The sequence below is a fragment of the Triturus cristatus genome, chromosome 3_1, assembly GCF_964204655.1.
Source record: "Triturus cristatus chromosome 3_1, aTriCri1.1, whole genome shotgun sequence".
NCBI lineage: Eukaryota > Metazoa > Chordata > Amphibia > Caudata > Salamandridae > Triturus > Triturus cristatus.
Window position 1 is genome coordinate 47,290,844 of NC_140583.1, and position 13,353 is coordinate 47,304,196.

At 50.6% G+C, this 13,353-nt stretch overlaps 1 protein-coding gene across 4 annotated transcripts in view; it reads right to left on the reverse strand.

Annotated features, from left to right (window-relative positions):
* The window catches only part of LOC146859669 (embryonic protein UVS.2-like), a 133,077-nt gene that overhangs the window by 91,477 nt on the left and 28,247 nt on the right, over window positions 1–13,353 (reverse strand). For all 4 annotated transcript variants that reach the window (XM_085643425.1, XM_085643423.1, XM_085643424.1 and 1 more), the window contains 2 exons: window positions 7,633–7,773; window positions 7,413–7,530 (listed from right to left, as the gene is read on the reverse strand). In XM_085643425.1, the coding sequence (XP_085499551.1) occupies window positions 7,413–7,530; window positions 7,633–7,773 (259 nt within the window). The remainder of the gene's footprint in view (window positions 1–7,412; window positions 7,531–7,632; window positions 7,774–13,353) is intronic.

Here is a 13,353-nt window from a genome sequence, read left to right on the forward strand (position 1 = left end):
CAGAGTGGGATGGTCCTCTTCCGGAAAGCCCAACGTCTCTGCTAGGTGGCGCCACTCAACAGACTACGAGACCAACGGGGTCCCCATGAGCAGAGTTGCCTGCGATCTTGTGTGCATGCCGTACCCCGGACCGCTGAACCCTAAACCTGTCAGGCCCGCCCCTGTGCCGCCAGGCCACACTGATCACCTGCTGACACCGGTGTGTGTCACGGTGGGCCCACCACGTGCAGGTGCAAGCACCAAGCCCGAGGCCAGCGACCTTGGCATCCTCCTCAGACTAGGCCTGGGCGGTAAATTCCATTCCGCTGGCGGAATTTGCAGTATTTGGGTAATTTCACGTTTTGCGGAGAACGCTGAATTGCCCAAAATTCTGCGTTCCGCGGCTTCGCGGAATTTTTTGCTTGTTCGCGTTCTCAAAATGCATGTTCATGAGATATTTTCCCCGAGCATGCAAACAGCATTCGCGAACAGTAAAAAAGCATCGCAAACAAGCAATTCTGCGTGTTCACAGAATTTCTGTGTGCTCGCGGAGATTTTTTACCATTTTGCGGAGCTTTGCGTAGTGCGACTGCGCAAGTTCCGCTCACCCCTACCTCAGACCATCACGGGCTCCACAACAGAGGCCCGCTTTAGTCCTTTCTCGTTCACACATTTGGAACTGAGTCTTGATTACACCATGGCAGTGAACATTATCCAAGGCAGAGTTCATGTCACTATACTCCCTTCGATGTGGTGCCACCAAGTCTGTGCATAGCATTACAACCACACGTGTCTGTTGGCCTTCGCAGACTATTGCCCTCTGCCAACTCTGCACGAGTAGGTCACAGAACTGGAACTGAACATCGATTGGTCAACGGCAGATTACATATCTATGCACGCAAGGAGAGGCGTGAGAGGATGACGCGTTGCAGCCTGGAGGGAATAGGATCATCGTCACGGAGGTGATCGAACACCACCGATAACTGCCCTGTTGCCACTAACTCTGTGCATCATGAGCCAACGACAGCTGGCTGTGGGCCCTTGCTGACCGCTGCCCCCGGCCTACGCTGCGGTCGAATAGGTCCCACACACCTTCGAATTCAGCCTCTGTATGTTTATGGAAGACTTCATGTTATTGTACAGGCCTCATCACAGACTACATCCCCTTTCAGCCCCGGTGCCAAGATGTCTATTCCCTAAAACCCATAGTCACTTTCTGGTTGGACTTTGGGGTGACTGAGTCCATGTACTTGGGCTTGTCGTCGCCATCATGGTGGTGATACTGACTTCGTGCCAAAAACGAGGCCGTGGCATTCCAGCCCATCATTTGCTGCTTCCGGATAACATCATACCTTTCGCCTCATGCCCTGGAGGACACCTTCCATTGTCCTTCGCAACACTCCACAACATACACCTCGGACATTGATGAGGACCCACTCAGGTCACATGGCCTATCTGACTGCGCCGCAAGTCACCGTCCCGTGGCAGGATGCCTGTGCCAGCTGCTGTGCATCCAGGGCCACTAAATTTGTGTAACTCACATCAGTGACCCTGTCTGATTGAATATTGGATGACCTCTGTGACGGTGGCCCTGGGGTCATTGATGCCATGTGCATGTGGGCCCGCCCTGTCCGCTGACTACAGCCTCAAATGCGGACCACCAGGGCTCACACCTCAAATCGAGTCCTGACCGGCCCAGACGTCACACCACTGCAGGAGGCACATGCCACCTCCGCCAGGACACCCTTCAAATGCCATCTGCTAGAGTCAAAACTGTGGTCCTGAGAAACCTACGGCGTTGATAAACACCTGTTGTGTATACCATCATCAGACTGATACCCTGCTAGGCACTCGAGATGCCACTGACTCAGTGCCCCGCAAGCCATCGTCCGTTACTGATTGTGTTTTGTGCTGTGGAGAGGCTGTGTAGCAATCTCATCTCAAAGAGTGTGGGAGGCCTGGGACGTTGTTGAGGAAGCTGATGCAGGTCTAACACACCACACTGCATCTGCATCAGGAATACCTCGAAGGGACACAATCCGAGACTTTTTCTTCAAATGAGCGCGCACATCTCTAGTGCCCCAACCACAGTGCACTGCAACTCATGGACACTTCTGTTTGCATGTTGTGTGTCCTCTGGACTTTCTCCATCTCCCTCCATGTTGCTCAGCAGTTGACTCTGTTATGCAGGTGTTTCTTCCATTTTCTGTTGCACTGGTGTCCACTGTTCAAGTGGTTGCCAGCACTAAGCACTCCGTGCGGGCTGGCTTACTCTCACCCCACACACATCCAGCACAGGCGTCACTGTACATGTGTCCCTGCCAAAAAAGGGGCCGGGCGCACGTGCCTGTAGCCAGTTCAACATGATATCTGCGTGTGTCCCTGTGGTCTTGTAGTATGCATGAGGGCCCTAGGACATTACATAGTGCTGTGCACTGCGGATGCAGACATGTCACCGCAGGCAGCGTGTTGGAGCTTGGCCATGTAGTTTTGCCGTCACCCACTCAATTCATAAAGGGAGTGGGCTGGGCTGTCGTAGGCAGAGCCGACGTTGGTGTGTGACTGCTATTTGCGTGCCCCTGGGTATGGTTCTGTACAGTGAATGTGCATCTGCATGTGCCTCTATGGCTGTGTGGGTCTCCTTTGTGGGGTGTGGGTGGTCCCTGAAGTGTAATGGACACCAACGTATGTGATCTGGTTTGCCTTCCATGGGTTTGGACCCCAACCACACCCGTTCGGCCACCTCCTTTTGGCGTGCTGACACTTGGCAATGGGGTGCCATGTGTGGGTGGGTGAAGTGTCGTGAGCCAGTTGTGCTTGCGGGTGCTTCCTGCTCTGGGGTCTGTTGTAGGCTCTGTGACCTCCTCTGAGTAGCTTGTCTGCCCAGGTTCTGGTGGTGGGTTGTGTGGGATGTCCATGGGCTGTTGTAGGGTGTAGGTGTCGAAGGTGTGGTGGTCCTCTCTGGCATCACAGATGTGTTGTCTTGTGTGCTCTGCTGGAGATGTTGCTCGCCCCTCTGCAATGTGAAGGGGAGATGCATGTTGACATTGTGTTGACATGTATGTTTGCGTATTGTTCTGGTCTTCATGCAGACTGTATGACAATGTACAATGTGACTGTTCTTGAGGTGCTGAATTCTACTGCGGGACTGTGTACATTTGTACTACAGGACGGATGTGGGGTCGTACGCGTATATTTCCATTTCACAGTTTCCTGCTCTGTCACATGTAGTAGGCATTTTTCTGTGCATGTGGGGAGCAAGTTGTGTCCTGTGTTCTGCAGTGTCGGCTATGCGCATTGTACCACTTTGTCGTCAATGTGGGTGTGTTGTTCTTGCTATGTATGTGTGTTGCAGTGTGCCAAGGGGATGAGGGAAATGATCCTGGGTGATTGTGGGTGTGCAGTGTGCTATGCCTCGTTGTGCATGTGTGCCATTGTGCTCATCTCCCCCCGTCCCTCCAGTCCCGGTTGATGTTGTGTCAGGTCCTCTCGAGTTGTGTCCGTACTCCCTACTCCTTGCACCGTCTCCACACTGATGACTGTGGCCTCGGTTTCCTCCGGCTCCTCCTGTGTTGCTGGACTGCCACCTCCTGTCGCCATTGCTGCCCTTCTGTTGGCAGTGGGTTTGTACCTGGTTTCAGTTCTCACGTGATGCCGGCACCCTTGGCCTCCTCGATTGGCCACCCCGGCACTCCGACTGCATTCCAGGTGGTCTTCTTGTGGGTCAGTTGCTGGTAGTGTTCTGTAACCTCTGTGACTCTGGTCTTGTTTTCCTGCGGTCTGCACCCCGTCTTCCTCTCCCTCTTCTCCTTGGCCTTCCCCGAATCCGTTGTTCCTTGCTGGTGGTCTGTGGGGGTTGTGGGGTTCGCATTGGCTTCTGCGCTGGGTCAGTTTGCATCCATGTTGCTCCATGCTTTGGCTTGTTTCTTGTGTGTTGTTTCTGTCTTTATTTGTGGTGCATTTGCCCGCCAGACGCATGTATTTGCCGGCCTGTGGCTGGTTTTTGTGGCTTTTTGTACCGCGTTGGACTCGTTGCATGTTTTTTTGCGTCCGCGTTTTGCATTTTTGCTGTGTGGCGTTGGATTTTGTGCGGCCAGTTGACGCGTTATCTGGTGACTATCGCATGCTACCTCCGCGTTGTGAATACTTGGTTGGCACGGCGTAATTTTCCTGCGTTGGGCAGCGATTTTGGAAGTTGCGTTAGGCTACACTTGCGGTAGTTATCACACGTTCTTGTGAATATACCCCTTAGTTATTCAGTTGTAGTGCAATAGAACCTGTGGCCTTGGGATACCATCAGTAAATGACAGTACACACCATTGATGTGGAGCAGTAAGCGCCAACCACTGACACTGCCCAGTAACCACTAACTGCCCAAAAAACCTTATGAAAATTTTGGCAGTTTATTAAAAACAACTGTAAGAAAAGTATCAGACTTCAATGGCCACCGCTGAACTGCCAAGGATCACTTTTGTCAGCTAGGTAATTACAGCATCAGTGAGTGAACACATCCAAAGCATTTTATATTTGAGGGTCAAATGATTCACTTACAGAAATACACCATATACTGAAACAATAAGAGGATCGCTTAGACAGACCCATGGAGAGCACAGTGGTGGGAGCCACATCACAACACTAGGGAATGAACAAAGCAGATAGAATCCAAAAATCAGAACCTCTAAGTTATTTATAGTCCAGTGTAGGTTCAGCATTAAGAGTTTAAAATGTTACATAGAAATGATGGAAATGCGGATCCCCCACACAGAGACCACGGGCCCTTATGGTACATTTTCACTGAGAAGTCAAAACCATTTGGTATTATTTCTTACAAAGATGTGATATCACATGGAAGGTCCATCACTGAGTTCACTTCACCTTGAAAGTCTTTCAATGAGAGTCCACTGACCATGGAACTGAGAGTCCACTGCGCATGAAATGTCTTTCACATAAATTCTACTGCTCATGGAGGGTCATCTCCCACAGAGAGTTTTCAGTCATTGCGGGTCATATCTCTGTAGAGGACCTATCGTTAAGACTCCACAGAGCATGGACAGCCCCTTGATGAGTGCTCGCATCCCAAGGAGGACCATCTCCTACTGAGAAGCCATAGCCCATGGAAGGTATATCACTTAAAATCCACAAACTATGCATGGTCTTTCACTGTGTGTCCACAACACAAAGAGAGTCATCAGCAGTCGTGGAACCATGGGGATCTTTCACTGTGACTCCATAACCCAAAGAGGGTCCTGATGCCCAATAATGAGCCCATGTGGGGTCTTCTACATAGAGAACACAACCCCAGGGGATACCTCGGTATGAGCTCACAGAACATTGATGGTCATTCACAGAGGCACCACAAACCACGGAGGGACTCTAAGTGGTAGTCAGCAGCCCACAGATGATCAGTAACTTAGAGATGTCAGCCCATGTAAATTCATTGCTCATTTAGGGTTTTGCACCATGTTATCAAGTTTTTTTTATATTGACCTCAAAAGCCACAAAGTATAGCCATATTATTCTATACTAAACATCTATACAACCTGAAGATATACATAGCAATATATAGTCCCATTTGGGTGCATTGTGAATCAATTGTTTTGCTGGGTTTTGTACATGTTGTAATTTGTGGATCAGAACGCAGGAAGACCCATTTAGACTGAGTTACAAACAACCAGTAGATTTAATGTCAAGGACTGGACCAAGATCTTCTGGGAGTCAAAAGGCAGAAGGAGGGCACATTTCTGGAATATTTTTAACATAAAATACCTGGTAGATATGAATTTGAAAATTAAAAGATAAATTGGAATAAAAAATCACTCTCAGATTGTGGACTGATTCTGCTGGAATTGATGGGGTATCAAAGAAGCTACACCAACAGTGAGAGGACCATATATCCGGTTTACCAATCTGATGATCTCAGTATTATTCGCTTTACTCTTTAAGGAACAGCAGACCTAAGTCACAGAGGAGGAAAGGGATTCTCTGAGGCTAGATGTCCCACTGGAAGTTTAGCTTTAGTGAAAACACAATGTGGTGTGAACTTGGAACAACAACCACCTTTCATCTCTATACAAGACTTTTTCCAATGCCACAAAAATACAGTGGTGAATGTAACTATATTCACATCACTACCTTTACCCCCTTCTATGCATCTTAACTGTGCTGTGTGAAGATAGAAGGGCAATTTTATGAGAGCCTTGCGTCACGTTTGCACCATACAAAGTGGTACATGAGGGATGTAAGCATCTAAGAGACATTTATTTAGCCATGCAAAGCCAGATTGTGTGCCCTTGAATGGCTTCATAAATCTGAAGGTATGCAACGCAGCGCAAATCGGTGTGTTGCCTATTCCTCTGCAAGGGAGGCATTCCATGGACGCTGCGGTGGGTGTCTCCACGCAAATCTCATAGTTTTGTAAACATTCCCAGATGTACCAAACCTGGTAAACCTAGGAATGTGTCAGAAAAATACGCCTACCCAGGTCAGGTTTTTCCTCTTTCTATGTGTACTCCATTCTGCAGCACGCATAGAACGAAGAACACACCTCTATGTTTCCTTCTGTGCAGGAAGGTGTCCCTTCCTGCACAGAAACAATCCTGCCTACTACACAGGCACCCCTGCATCATAACATGGGGAAAGGAAATGAATGTGCTGCATTGCTTAAACACTGCACATTCCTGCTTTTTCCCAGTGAGTCAGGGCAGTGCAGCAAAGTGACTTGCTATGGTGGCCTGCACCACTATTTTCATAAATAGGCGCCAAAGTGTTCTACCTTGGGTCCTATGAGATCTGGAGATCATGCACATTTATTTGCCTTGTCCTTTTACTATCAGGGAAGATTACACAGTCTGTGTGATTGATCCCTTCTGGTGTGTTGCTGACTATAGGATCAGTCCTTAGAGTGTCCTGTGCTCTTACCCATCTATTGGTTGGAACTGGAGGTAATCAGGCTCAGTGATGGATCTGGCCTGATGCTGAATATAAGGATCAGTCCTTAGGGTGCCCTGTGCTCATACACCCCCTTTCCCCCACCACAAGCAGTATCTGGAGGTAATTAGTCTATGTGATAGATCTGTTATGATGCTGAATGTAGGATCAGTCCTTAGTGTGCCTTGTGATGTTACCCATCTGCAGACAGGGTCTAGAGGGAATGGGTCTATCTGACGGAGCCCTACCAGCTGTGATGCTGAATGTAGGATACAACCTTAGGGTGCCCTGTGCTCTTACTCATCCAGATGCAGGGTTTAGAGGTAATGAGTCTGTCTGATGGTACCCTACCTGGTGTGAAGCTGAATGTAGGATCTGTCCTTAGGGTACCCTGTGCTGTTGCCCACCCACAGAATGGACCCGGAGGTATTGAGTCCCTCTCATGGAGCTGTACCTAGTGTGATGCTGAATGTGGGGTCAGTCCTTAGAGTGTCCTGTGCTCTTACCCATCCACAGGCAGGATCTGGAGGTAATCTGGTTCTGCCGTGCGGGTCACAAAGCTGATACAGGTCATTGTTGCAAACACACTCATTGCATTTTTAATAGCAGCCAGATCTTGTACACCTGAGAGACAACAGAGGAAATGAGAGGATGACATAAGTTCCAAAAACATGGAAAGGTATCTATGAAAGACAATGTTGAGCCTTGGTGTAAAAGTGAACTCACTGTAAGTGGGACTGAGGGTGTAGGGCACACGGACGGTCCCATCGCTGGATTTAGGCCAGAAGCAGCTGTTGTCTGGACATACGAGGGCATTGCGGCCTGGGCGGATGGCAATGTCCCCTTCGTGTACCAGCTGTGAGCTGCCTACAACAGTAAAATACAGCAACAGTATTCAGTGTCTGTTATAAACCGGAAGGAACAAGAGCACACGGAAGAGAAGGCAGCTGATTTTAGACCTAAAGCGCAATGTCAAGATTTTTTTTTTAAATACACAAATTCACCCAGGTGGAGGACTTTTTTTTTAAATACACAAATTCATCCAGGTGGAGGACGATGTGGCCATTTCAGATACATCAAACCAAAGCGAACAAATGACCCTAATCACTGAAAAAAGGCCTCAGCACACAGGCAAGGACAGAGAGTGATTGCAGCTGCTGATATTTACTGGGAATGGTTTCCTGTTATCTTAACCCCTTCAGTGCCCATGACGAGCTGGACTCGTCATGGGCTGCGGTGGTGCTGTGCCCATGACGAGTCCAGCTCGTCATGAACTCCGCCCGCTAATACAAAGCGCGGCACTGGGCGGGGAAAGGGGCGGGCATGCAAGGGGTTAAAATAATTTATTAAGCGCACGTTCACCAAACTGTTTCTTGGCGCTGAGCGGGGACCGTTGCTCGGACAGAAACAGTGGAATTAATTGTAATCCGGTGCAAATAGCCATGTTTTGAGGGATTTCCTGAACTTGGGGTAGGAGGTGGCCAGACGCAATTCAGGAGGAAGGGGCTTCCAGAAATGGGGTGCAAGAGCCGAGAATCTTAGGCCACCGTGTGTTTTACATTCCTACAGTGTTGTCATCTTGTCATATCAGGAATTATTTATGGCACCACTAAAAGCAATCCTGGCTTACCATAATAGCATGGAGCATATGAAGACAGAATTTCCTATTAACCTGTGTGATCGTCAACTGCCTTCTAAGTGCTTTCTATCTTCTCTCAGCAAACACCAGCAACGACATCACACATGTTGTAAGACGCAGCCATTCCACCCTGTCACCACGCTAGAATCCGTGTAATTCTTCGTCCACACATTTGTATTGATTAAGGACCAGATGTATGAAGACACCGGTTTGCGATTTCCTAATTGCGAATCCTTGCGATTCGCAATTAGGAAATCGCAAAACGGCATGCATGAAAGTGTGTTGAACACTTTCTGTGATTCCTAGGGGACCGCCAATGACCTACCTCATGAATATTAATGAAGTAAGTCACAATGTCCAACCCCACTAGGAATCGCAAAATTCACAGCGATAGTGGCCTGCTGGGGTCAGCAGACCACCATGTCCGTGATTGTTTTTAAATAAAGCAATCTTTTTTTCCTTTAATTTTTTGAGAGTAGGCAATGGTCCATGGGACCACTGTCTGCTCTTAAAAAATGCTTTAAAAACATTCACAAAAGGGGGAAGGGTCCTTTGGGGACCCCTTCCCATGTGCAAATGGGTTACAACCTACTTCAAGTAGGTGGTAAAATGAGAATGTTTTGTGACTGCATTTCGGTCGCAGAACATTTATACATACCAACGCGATTCGGTATTAGAAAGAGACGCCCTAAGCATGCCCCTTCCTAATAGCAAATCGTAATCCCATTTTGTGATTCCGTAACATGTTACTGAATCGCAAAATAGGCTTTGCAACATCTGAAAAGCATTTTTTGTGTCGTAAATTGGCCGATTCTCCAAATTAGCCCATTTGCGTTCTCAGAAAGGCTTGATATATCTGGCCGTAAAGGATTATACATGTCATTATCTGTGTCACATACAAGTATGAACCAATGTATAGAATTCTTTGAATATTCACTAACTGAACTAAACCAGCGAGCAGATTTGATTTACACAATTCGTACCACACAAATGTTAGTTTAATTTTCCTTGATTTGATTGTATTAACACAATCCTTCAAAATGTATACCAGTGTGGGCCAATCATATGCTCTGAATAACAATAGTAGTAGTGTGGTGTTAACATGATACGTATCTGTATGTTGTTACCAAATGTTTCTATGATATTGATTTAAAATGTGTTTGGGAGGACTTTCTTTCCAAAAATGCATTTCTTTTTAAGTGTGTTATTCCACTTATCTATATGTTTTTATGTTTAAAACGTTTTTATTGAAACAAAACAAACCATGGGGGAGGGGGATAGCAGGTTAGGGTACATATAAGACAATCAAAGAAAAAAGGTGCAACTCAAGAGGGCTGTCGATGGATAGCTCGATGGGCCAGGGGAAAAGCACAGTAAATGAAAGGCTAGAAATGCAAACTGTGGAATCCCTGCGTGCATATCCAACACCCCAAATCTGAGCAATGAAAGCCAGCAGCAACTCGACAAAGCACAATCCACCCCCCCCCCATCCCCCAACCCCCCAGTAAAGAAAGGAAGGAAAAAAAAACAATACCCCACCCCCCCCGTCCTATGGTCCCGCGTCAGATTAGTCCTCACCAAGAAGCCCCGCACCCCCCCCCCCGGAGGCCTCTGTCTCACATGTGATCTAGTCCGCCGGTATCACCGGCGGCGTCAGCCTGAGAAGCCTAAGATACCTCGGACAGGTGAGCTCCCGGAATTCGGTGGACAGCAGCGCTAGAAAGGGTTGCCACAGCTCTTCAAATTAGTCTATTTCCCCCGCCACCGTGAGCGACAGCTTCTCCATTCCCAGCACATGCCAAAGCCTATGCAACCAACCCGTGATGGAGGGGACAGTGTTGGTGCGCCAGTGGATAAGGATGTTCTGGACCGCAGACCCCAGCGCAATCGCGATCTGCCTGCCCCTGCGGGACTTCAGTGGGTACATTAGGTCATTGGGGAGGCCCAGCAGGACATACGCCGGGAAGCGCGGCAGCTCTATCCCAAAGTGCTTATCCACCTCATCCAAAACTTCCTTCCAGTAAGCGGTCAGCACGGGGCAATCCCAAAGAATGTGTGAGAGGGTACCCTCCTGCCCGCAGCCCCGCCAGCACCCCTTGTCAGTGTGTTTATGCATTTCATACAGTCGCTCCGGGGTGTAATACCAATAAGTGGACACCTTAGTGAAGGTCTCCGTAAGGCCCGTGTGATATGCAGAGTGCCGCGCCCGATACGCAATTTTGTCCCATTCCTTGTGGCTAAGTGTCCTACCCAATTCCCTGTGCCAGCGCTCCCTCCCCAGATTGTAATAGTGAAACGGCGGGGGTTGTAGGTACTTGTACAGATCGGTAATTAGCTTAGCGTCAGAGGTCCGGGTAGCCAGCCACCTCTCATACGGTGTAATTTGACGAGCCGCGGTGTCACGCACCTGGGGCTGGAGGGCCCAATGCCGAACCTGCATGTAGCGCAATCTGTCCAGCTCCGTCAGGCCGAACTCCTGGCGGAGTTGCTGAAACGGAATCACTCCCTCCGGGCCATAGATCTGGAAGAGCGCCCTGCAGCCACCCTGCACCCAATGGGAGAAAACTCCCGGCTCCATCCCTGGGGAGAAGTCCGGGTTGCCCGCTATGGGTGTGAACGGCGAAGGGAAGGTGGTGAGGCCCCGAGCCTCACAGACTGCGTCCCACACCCGCAGGGGGACCCGCGTAATAAAAGAAGCGTAGAGGTTAAGGGGGCGGTGCGCGCGGCGCAAGAATGGAACCTCTTTTAAAGTGCGGCCCGCCACTGCCTGGTCTTGAAAGAGCCAGTGTTTGTCGGACTCCCACCTGCTCCACTCCACCAAATATCGCAGCTGTGCCGCCTGAAAGTACTTACGGAGGTCTGGAATACCGAGGCCCCCCGCCTCCGGAGCAAGCGTGGAGAGGACCCTCTTCATTCGTGGCTTGCGGCCCTGCCAGATAAAGCGGGAGATGTCAGCCTGCATTTGTCGTCTCAGCCCACCGGGGGCTGGAGAGGGAGGGCCCGGAAAAGATACAGTATCTGGGGCAACACCGTCATCTTAACCGCCGCAATTCGCCCCAACCAGGACAGTAGGCCTTTGCCCCAGCGACCAAGCTCCTCCTTGATCTTCCTGCTGAGGAAGGCATAGTTAGCCGTAACCATCTCCGGTAATGTGGGCGCCAGCAGAATCCCCAAGTATGGCACCGTGGAGGAGGACCACTGCATGGGGAAGAGTCGCTGAAGGTCCCTCCTGGTGTCCGCAGCCAGGGACACGTCTAACGCCACCGACTTGCTCATATTCATTTTGAAGCCGGCCACACAGGCAAAGGCGTCTAGTTCCTGGAGGCAAGCAGGCAGCGACCTCCTAGGGTCGTCCAAGGTCAACAGGACATCGTCCGCGTAGAGACTGACAGTGTGGACATACTGGCCCATCCGGACCCCAACCGCATCCGGGTTATCGTGAATCCTCTGAGCAAACGGCTCCATGTAGAGGGCAAACAAGAGCGGCGAGAGGGGGCAGCCCTGCCTCGTGCCGCGTTCGATGGCAAATCCACCGGAGCTGCACCCGTTGACCCGCACCGACGCTGAAGGATGCTTATAACAGTTGAATACCATGGTGCGGAACTTATCCCCGATTCCCAATTTCTTGAGAACCAGCTCGAGATACGGCCAGTGAACTCTGTCGAAGGCCTTCTCCGCGTCGACGGACAGCAACATCCGCTCCCCCGGGATCCGCGAGGCCTTCTCCAGAACATGCGCCACCCGCTTGGTATTGTCAACCGTCTGTCTGCCGGGTACAAAGCCAGCCTGGTCCGCCTCCACCAATCCGGGGAGGTGTGGACCCAGCCTGGACGCTAGAATCCCTGTATACAACTTGAGGTCGACATTTAGGAGCGAGATGGGTCGATACGAACCGCAGAGGGCCCGGTCCTTCCCAGGTTTCGGAATTACCGCGACCGTCGCCCTCAGGAGATCCGATGGGATGGCTCCCGGTTCGGAAAAGGAATTAAATAGCCGAGTAAGGACAGGGGCCACAGCCGTGCAAAAAGTCTTATAAAACAAAGACGTGTACCCGTCCGGGCCCGGGGCCTTACCATGCTTCAGCCGCGCGATAGCGGAAATCACCTCCTCAACATGGATATCCCGCTCCAGGTGGACCGCCTGAGCCGGATCCAGCACTGGAAGGGTCACCGACTCCAAATAGCCTTCGGCGTCCCGTGGCGAGGAGGGCTCCTCCGCATACAGCGCCTCGTAGAAGCCGCGGAAAGATTCCGCTACCGCTGCGTCCCCGGAGACTACCACCCCGTCCGTGCCCACCAGTTCCCTCACGACGCCACGCTGTTGCGTGACCCGGAGCCGGTGTGCTAGAAGCTTGCCACATTTGTCCCCCCCAGTGTAGAAGGCGTGTTTCAAGCGCAAGGCAGCATACTCCGCCCTATCAAGATCCAATGCCGACAGGAGCTTCCTCGCAGCCTTCAACTGCCTCCACACCCTTGGCGCCCCGGTGCGTCGGTGGACCTGCTCAAGCTCCCGGACCTGAACGGTCAGCTCGTCCCTCTTCCGTTGCCGCTCCCTACTTTCAGCTGCGGAGATAGAGATAAATTCCCCCCGGAGGACTGCCTTCAATGCCGCCCACTGTGTCGCCTGCGAAGTGTCGGTGTTGCTATTGTGAGTTAGGTAGTCCTGTATGACCTCCCCAATACGCTGCACTACAGACTTTTTGTGTAAAAGGGTATCCCGGAGGCGCCACACCCCCCGAGAGGGGGAGGCCGCCGGCCACTGGAAAACGCCGGTGACTGGTGAATGGTCAGACAAGGTCAGGACCCCGA